The 9,103-nt window shown below is 31.5% G+C and overlaps 1 protein-coding gene across 2 annotated transcripts; it reads left to right on the top strand.

Moving 5' to 3' along the window:
- Nucleotides 1–3,736: 3,736 nt before the first annotated feature.
- Nucleotides 3,737–8,017, top strand: LOC121124270 (uncharacterized). 2 transcript variants are annotated; one of them, XM_040719425.2, is made up of 6 exons: nt 3,737–4,037; nt 4,105–4,201; nt 5,278–5,388; nt 7,336–7,398; nt 7,506–7,568; nt 7,632–8,017. In XM_040719425.2, exons 1-6 carry the CDS (start codon nt 3,859–3,861, stop codon nt 7,665–7,667), a joined length of 549 nt encoding a protein of 182 aa, XP_040575359.1. In that variant the 5' UTR covers nt 3,737–3,858; the 3' UTR covers nt 7,668–8,017. The 2 variants fall into 2 exon arrangements, with proteins under 2 accessions (XP_040575359.1, XP_040575360.1); XM_040719426.2 differs by lacking the exon at nt 7,336–7,398 and having other exon boundaries at nt 3,740–4,037.
- The last annotated feature ends 1,086 nt before the right edge of the window (nt 8,018–9,103 follow it).

The following is a 9,103-nucleotide window of genomic DNA, read 5'->3' as shown; positions in this document are numbered from 1 at the left end:
GCACATGGTCTCCACGAGATTTGGTTCCAACAAGACGGTGCCAGTTGCCACACAGCGCGTGTACCAATAGACTTATTGGGACATCATTTTAGTGAGCAATTAATTTCACGGTTTGGCCCGGTGAATTGGCCACCAAGATCGTGTGATATCCCGCCTTTGGACTTTTTTCTTTGGGGCTACGTAAAAGCAAAAGTCTATGTGGATAAGCCCGCGACGATTGAAGTATTGGAAGCAAATATTGAGCGAGTTATTCGTGAGATTCCGGTCACAATGCTCGAACGTGTCATCGAAAGTTGGCGCGAAAGAATGGACCATTTAAATGCCAGTTGCGGCCAACATATGAAGGGGATTATTTTCTAGAAATAATCGTAAAGGATTGTTTTTTCGGTTCATAATAAAGTTTTGACCATAATATAATATTTTATGTGTTTTATTTCTACAATCCAAAAACCGCTCGTTTGGAATCACCCTTTATAAGAAAACATTGAAGAAGTAGTAGCGTACGTTAATAAAACTTTAAAGTGCTGGGAAAACTTTTTCGCCTAAAGGAACTTTGACCAAATATCTATATCACATGAACGGCTAAAATTCATGAGTTGAAATTTGGGATACTTGATTTACTCATGAATCTGAGGAGTGCGCCAAAATCATTCAGAGGATCAGGTTACATAATCTGGTTGATTTGACATGGAATGACCTATATGTATGGCTGTGCCCGATTCAGATGCATTAGTTCTATAAGTCTCTATCTCAATTATTTCATTTTACCGGTTTTGTTTTCATCTTAATTGGTCTTGGTTCCACTCCTCGGTACTGGTTCTTTTTTTAATGCCTTAGTTTTGGTTAACGCGCGTGCTGTTGTGGCGTCTTCCTCAGGGGTTGTACTCCACGTGCACCTAGATGAAATAGTCTAGAGAGTTCAGCCTGACAAAGACAGTCAAATTAAAGGTATTCTCATCAGAAAATACTACAATCAGCCCACAGGCTTCCTTGAGGTGGTTCTTGATCTTTTTTTCACGCTCCACACGGACTTTTACCTGATGTTCTGTCAAAATAAGCCGTAAAATACACCATAATAAGTTTTGTTCCACTAACTAGCATCTTCTTAAAGACGTCTTTTACTTGCAACTCATTACTTTGGTTTACGATATATCGCTAATCAAATATTCATCAAAATGCTAATTAATTCATCTTTTAGGCCTCCGTCCTCAGAGTTAGATTGATTAATAGATCCAAAAGTTTTACTGTCAATAACACCATATACGAAATTTTAGTCATCTCCGTTTCTTCATAAAAATTTCCAAGGAAATGATCGATATGAGTATATTTTTAGAGTAAATGGAACCTTTTCAAGTGACATCAGATTATTATTGATGTTGGTCATTTGTGGGGCATAATCAACCAATTTTTATAATAACTAAAACTCTTTTTTTATTAATATTAAGTCAAAAATTCAACTATATGATCTAAAAATGAGACCAAATATAAAAGGACATAAACTTTACTGTCTATAAAAAATTGATCATTCCAATTCCTTGTTTTTGTAGAAATTTGACCCCTAAGATTGATTAAAAAAAATGTTCTTAACATAGTTATAGTCGGTTCTGGATGGTCAAAGAAGTGGTGGTTGAAGAATCTAATAATTTTTTTTTGTCGCATTGTTCACTTGCATTATCGTAGGCCAAGCCGTATTTTTGTATATTAAAAGCTGTCCATTATGCTTATGCAAGTGACTGTGGAGAGATATAATCTAAATTCGGGTCCATCAGTTCACCTACACAACCTGTGGTCCTGGTGCTATTATAGATTATTGAGGCTTTTAATCGCAGCAGCGGTCAAGTTCGGTCCTAGTTCCTTGCCTTTCACCAGAAAAATCTAAAGGCCCTGTGTATTTTTAGATATTTGAAGGGATTCAAGCCATTCAGGGAAACAACTAACATATAAGAGGTCATTGATGCTTTGAAAGGCTGTGGCTATTAATTGAAACTGCCTTGTTTCTTAGACTTTCATCTGAGTAACCAAAAAAAACCTGGTGTTACAAATAACATAATATATCAACATGTACAGTATACTCTGTATACAGGTTGAATTTCATATGCTCAAGCCACCAATATTTCATTAGTTGGACTAATTTTTTTAGATTTAAATATGTTTTATTATGTACATCATAGAGTAACGTATACAATGCACCCAGTGACTTCTTGTCATACATACATAAATTTTTATATATGGAAAGACAAAACTTTGCTTTATTAATATAGATTTAAGCCCAAAATTGTACACTGAAAATTGCTCTAGAGAAAATTATAGGTGTGGAGAATTGCCATTTGGAAAATTTCCCGTGAGTTACAACAAAATCAGAATAACCCGGTCCATTTTTTTTGTGCAACGGTAGGGCCACCAAGTAATTTATTAAAAACTGCCTACATTTCACTAAGCATTTAGGCATCTATGAATAATTCAAAATGTACATAGATTCCATTTTTTTAATTCAAAAGATAACCAATTACGCAGCTAACAAATAAAATAGTTATTTATATCGTACGTCGGTATTTTCAAATGGGACAGACTTGGTAAAACCAGGACGTATGCTAAACTTACTATAGACCAATTAAATATGTGGTTGTGGAATTTATTTGGCAGTATTGGAATGGACATTCTATGAATAATCCCTCCCATGCAGACAGTATAGACCAGTGTAGGAGGTACTGAACCCCACCAATTCTTAATTGGTCAAGCGGAGCGTGTCATCGAACGTACTTTGTAAAGTTTGGCGGTGGGTTTTAACCGGTTTAGTGGCCTAGCTGTATTCTATGTCAATCTATGGACCCTGGCTATGTTTTGGAGCATTTTGAAGGTACCTATATGTCTTGTTAAGTATCAGCGGTGGGTTTTAACCTGCTCGATATCTTAGCCGTAGCCTTAAACAACCCATGGGGTCGAGGTTAATTTCAAATATTCGGAGGGAGCTTAAATGCTTTGGTAAATTGCAGTGGGGAATTTATCCTTTATGGTGACCTTGTCCTTCACAAAACAAGTTTATGACTGGGGTATCCTGATATTGGTGGTAAATGACGGGAAACTTTCCCGATTCCCAATTTTTTTATTGGGAATTTTCCACTTACAATTTTCCTAGAAGTCCTAAAATATATATACCAAAAATACTATTGCATTGTTATACAATCTTATTTCTATGTTTTAGAAACAAATTAAGAATTAAAATTATCTTACTTTTCTCATCCATAATCCATCAAATATATTTGAAGAAGTTTAAATATTTTATAGGGACTGTGAGTACATATTGTATAAATTATATTCAAACATCACTTTTCATTGTTAGTATCTAGTAGTATTCAATGTAGGTGTTGAGTTTTTTTTAATGTTATCTCAAGATCTATTAAATTTTGTTAGTTTTATGTAGTAATATACTTTGAGCCCCCAAGATATCCTTCAATAATGATCCACTTTATGACGTCTGTGAAAATGTTCTATATCCAGTGGACCTGCAGAATATTTAGAAACCTGTCATTGCAATCAGTAATTATATATTATTTATTTGAAGGTATCACGTTACAGCAGTTTTTGATTTGGAATCGAACCCTTAAAATCAACTCCTAGGTATAACTTTATGCTTTTTGTAATAATATAAAAAACAATTAAATTGTATGTAAGTAAATTCTTATCAGAAACTAGGTAGATATACATTGTAGCTTTTATTATTAATCTTAATTAACGTCGAAGGAAGTTGATAAATCAAACATATAAAACTTGAAATTAATCCAAATAAAATTAACCTATAAAATAAATAAAAGTTGTTCATTGTTTTTTCATACCTTGAATGAATAGGATCTTGAGGATATGCACAAGGAGAAGAGTTCCACACTCAAAAGAATGTTCAATCGTAGTTTTAGTCCGTTCTTCACATATCCTCTCATAATTGCCTGTATTTTCTTTGTATACACTGCGTTCAATGCCACAAAGGAAGGTAAGCTTCTGAGGATTAAGAATGCCGTGCTTAATAATACAGCTAGCGAAGTGTAAGTGTGATTTTTATCATTCTTCAAGAGGATTTTAATTAAACTTTCTTTTTTATCCCTTGTTCAGAAACAAGATGCTGGGGCTCTACAAGAAAACTTCACAAGAATTGTCAGACTCAAATAAGAAGATTCAAAGTTTACATAAAGAGCTAGATGACGCAAAAGTAAGTTCAAACTCTTTTTTTTTTTAGAAATACAAAGGTGGTCTGAAAAGGGTTCAACCTTAACGTGAGGATTCCACTACTCGTAAATAGGGGCTAGTTCCACCCAAGATTAATCTAAATATAAGGTTAAACCATAGCCTTTTTCTGACACTTATTTCAATCATGATGTCATAGAGTATAATTATTACCAAGAGAAGCCTTATATCACCTTCCTTGACTGTTACTGTCTCACTGTTATAATCTATGACTCCCAATTCGGTCTGTCTTTTCAAGCAGTCGGTACGGTACACCAAATTGAAAATTCTAGACCGATTACATAATAGTCTACCCTGGCATTATTATTAGTCTTGGTTACATTTATCCTAAATCTGTTGAGAGTTACTAACCAAAGTTTTCTACCATTTTGGACGGGCAGTTGTTAGGTCACAGTTATTTGAGTGAGTTGATATGAGTGTTTTTCTAAAAATGAACGAAAACTGTTTTTTATTTTTATTTTTTTTAAAGAAAGTGATGGCGACTATTTTTTGGGATAGGTATATAGTTATTTATATTGACTATATTCAAAAACGAAAAAAACAATTAGAGGAGCATACCCCACAACATTACTTGACAAGCTGAAGAAACATTTTCGACATAAAGGCATGAATATCTTTGTGAACAATTATTTTGCAGAAATAAACGCTGAGTAATATTTGGACGGGTATCCAACATGAGAGGATCACTCGGAGAGTTAATTATTTGTTGTCCAAAACTTAAAGTTAAGTAACCGGTCATACCTATCTAGCATCTGTTGAGAGTTACTCACCAAAATTTAGTCATTTTGGACAGCAAATATTCCTCAAACGACTGTTAGATAACAACTGCACATCTGAAACTTTGGTGAGTAACTGTCAACTGATACTGATACTATTTACGTGTGCTCCGATCTTCACGTTGAGGACGGAAACTTTTCAACCACCCTCGTCCATGTTTTCACAAAATCCTTGAGGAGCATAGACAAGGATTGAGTCGTCATTTCTATGTATTATTTTATTTTTCAAATGGCATGTATCTTAATAATCTATCTATCCCTTCAGACAAAACTAACTGAGTTATCCAACAGTGGAGGTGTGAAAGCAGCGAAGGAGTTAAAGAAAAACTTTGATAAACTGAAGACAGAATTTGAAAAATTCAAGGGAGATAAAGAAGTAAGGATGAAACATGAGGGTTTTAGGGGCTTGGAAGATGGTACCATATATATATTTATTACAGAGTTACCTCACAAACACAATAATGTACACTACACCCGATTTTGCTGCATCCTATATTCACCCTCATTTCATGTTTTTATATTATTGGTTCGAACGTTACTATTGTTTCTGGATCAGATTAATTAATTATATAGCTGGGAGAAGAAGAAAAAAGAAAAATACGAATGAAATAATTAATACATAAATATCAAAAAGGAATACTCAATGAGTTCTTATCACACAACTTGCTATAAAAAAACATCATTTTGATAAAAAATTCATGTTGGTTAGCTCAAATGAACGATATTTGTACAATTATAAAGCTTTTAGCAAAGAGTAACCCCGCGTGGCTCAGGCCAAGAAGGGAGCGGGAAATCACATTCAAAATTGTCAATATTATTTATTCATAATGTTAAGCCACCTTCAGTCAAGGGGAGCATTTTATTAATATGGCAACTGTATACTCTGAAGTATTATTAATTTTTTTTTTTAAATGGTGAAATTAATTTCAAATAAACATATTTGCATAAAAAATTTCTAGATGAAAATTCCATCTTTTATTTTTGTACAAAAAAAGCTAAATCGAAATTTCCAAAGATATTGCGAAAAAAAAAAAAAAATTAAAAAAAAAAAAAAAAAAAAATAGAAAGTCCCATATATTTGCATGGTAAAGAGGAACACAAACTAATAAGACCTTCTTTGTACAAAACAAAAAAAGTTATGGGATAATGATATTGTTGATAAAATATCCTCAATAACTGGTTAATTTTTGCATATATTAGAAAAAAATAATAATTAAAAATTATTCAGAAAATGAAAAATATTTTAGTTGAATATTAATTTTTCTATGTCGAATTTATATGCAAAGAAATTTGGATAAAAAGTTCTATAAACTTTATTTAATCTACCATATTCCATTTTAGATTTTTGAATAAATTTAGAAAGCATTATTATTTGTCAAGTTGTTCTTAAGACGCGAGTGACTTTTTAATTTATAACTCAACCCGTTATCTAATATTTGTCAAAGTTATAATTTTATATCAACGTCACAGGCATTTTAAGGAGCAATCCCATTTTGACATAATATTTTAAACACAAAAAAATAGAACAACTGAATGAATACAATTCAAAACCAAAAAACAACAGACTTGACTAAATAAAAAATACATTAATCATTGGTTGATAAATTATAAGTATATAATTAATCTGATCCAGATACAACAGTAATATTCGAACCAATAATATACAATCATAAACAGGCGGCAAAGATCACATGCGACATAAATCGAAACTAAAAATTACCAGCAGCAAAAGTTTTCAAAAAAAATTACTTACAAATAAATATAATATGATTGGGTATTTACTTGATTTTTTAATCATTTTTATACTGTAAAATTTAACTAATAAGAACCCAAGCAATATTTATTCAACAACTTTTTTAATTGTATGTTTGTTTAATAGGTTTTAAGGCTATGTTTCGAATCAAATACTTACCGGACACTCCCCCCCCTATTCAAAATTATACACGTCTAATTTCCTGTATTTGCTTGTTTACTGTCGATGTTTATTTATTATTCCCCCTAATCAGTGTTAGTAACGTTGATTGGTTGAATTAGAATTAGCTCTTATCAACAATTATTCAATCATAATTCTTCAGTTGTGAAGAATTGGCCAAAAGTTAGATTGTAATTAGGTAATGATTACATTTTTTTTTTTTTTTTTAAGAAACAGGAAAAAGGCTCAATTCTGGGCCTTTTCCTCTTTCTTTTCATATTAAATGTTACAGGACACACGTATTAAATTAATCATATATACGTAATTCCATGGCATCTCTAATTAGCCAATTATAGTAGGATAAGTATAAAAAGTTTGTAACTAGTAAATAATAATGATTTAATTCATTAGAAAGAAATTGTCGACAAGGATAATAAGTTGAAGGAATTGGAGGGCGTTAAGTCTCAAAAGGAGGTAATAATTTGATGATCAATATAATTTAAATCACTGTGTGTAAATATATACGTATTTAAATACCACATATTTAATTGCGACTAATCTATTTCAAATCATCATTTCAGAAAGAAACTGCAGAAACAGATAAAAAATTGAAGGAATTCGAAGAGACTAAGAAGAAAATAGAGGTATGCTCACCTAGAATAATAATTCAGCATTTATGACACTCAATTTTTGCGTTTTCTCTGCAGAATGACTTAACAGAAGCCAAAAAGAAAAAGACATGAGTTTTATTTACAGGCCGAATCCCCCTTAATATTGGCGTTGATTGTTATAAATTGTTTGAACTGTGAACTACATATCCACTTGTCATTCATCACCGTACTGTTATTTTTATTATTAATTGTTGTGATTCTATATCCTATAATGATTATCTTATAATTGATTACTCCTTCAAAATAGCTTCGTTTTTAGATTTGTGTTATATAATTTATTTATATATTTTGTTATTAAATAAAAAGACATATTCTATCGTTAGTAAACATCCTTCAACGTACAACAAATTTATATATGTTTATTATAGTTTAAATAATTTAACCTCAATGTATTTTTATAAAAAAAAAAATCTTAAAAATAATGTGGTAAGCCTATCAATTAGGAATCTCTTAGGCTTTTTGACTTAAGAATAAACAAAATGATTGAGTTGTCAATTCCATATATAATGCACAGTACCAAAATGGTAAAAGTTGGGAATTTGGTGTACCCGGATATTTTTTATTTTGCATTTTTTTTCCTATAAACAAGAAAATAACCATTAAACGTCCAAAAAAATGGTCCTTCATGGACGAGTTTTGATTTGAAAATCTATAAAATGTCGAAAAATAGGAAATGTTGTCGCTATTCCATTAAAATTATTGATTTCAATTCAGTTGCATGATGTTTTTTCTTGGCAACAAGGTGTATTTATTTCAATTAATAGTTAAAAACTTAACATAAATATGATAACAAAAATAAAAAACATAAAAATCCAACTAAATCAATAAAAGACGTAAAAGTGTTTTTGAGAAATGTTTCAGTAAGGATATTTTTTATTAAAAAAAGGTAATTGATAAAAAATTAAATTGCCTTTTTTAAAACTTGGATATGAAGCTTCTCTATCGATAAAACAACGGATATATCCGTAGTTGGATATCTTCTCTTTGTGTATAAAACTTGTTGGGCCTTGGAGATGACGGCGTTAATCATATTTTTCTTCATTACCAATGAAAAATGGTATGTAATTGTCCCGCATTAGGCAATGAAAGTTAAATTTGCGTTTAAAAGGCTTCCAAACTCTATATACAATGGGTTATGGGTTGCGCAGTCGAAAAGAAAATGGTCACTTGTTTCATACTGGCAAAAATAACGTATACGTTGATTGCCAGTGAAATACTTTGCTCTCACTTCAAGAGTACTGGAGATTATCCGATATTTTAGCCACTTCTCCGCTGAACATACCAAATAATTATTTCTAACGCCTAAACACTTTCTGATAGTGTAGTCTATTTATCTTCTTGCTAAATAATTGTTAAAAGGCTCCCATATGGGAGTCGAATTTAATTTTCTAAGAGTAGATGGGGTTAAAAAAGATAACGGAAGGCGTAATGGTACTGCCGGTCTTGGAGTCATTCCTCCAAGTTAACTGATTAGTTTTATTGAGAAAAAAAAAAAATTAAATATTCCT

Source organism: Lepeophtheirus salmonis, chromosome 9, assembly GCF_016086655.4.
Source record: "Lepeophtheirus salmonis chromosome 9, UVic_Lsal_1.4, whole genome shotgun sequence".
In the NCBI taxonomy this organism is placed as follows: domain Eukaryota; kingdom Metazoa; phylum Arthropoda; class Copepoda; order Siphonostomatoida; family Caligidae; genus Lepeophtheirus; species Lepeophtheirus salmonis.
The sequence above is the reverse complement of the archived record's forward strand: the minus strand, read 5'-3'. Positions and strand labels throughout refer to the sequence as shown.

Coding starts and splice junctions, on each gene's coding strand:
- LOC121124270 (XM_040719425.2), top strand. CDS start 3,859: ATGCACAAGGAGAAGAGTTCCACACTCAAAAGAATGTTCAATCGTAGT. Junction 5,389..7,335: donor AATTCAAGGGAGATAAAGAA/GTAAGGATGAAA, acceptor TTAATTCATTAG/AAAGAAATTGTCGACAAGGA. Junction 7,569..7,631: donor AGACTAAGAAGAAAATAGAG/GTATGCTCACCT, acceptor TTTTCTCTGCAG/AATGACTTAACAGAAGCCAA.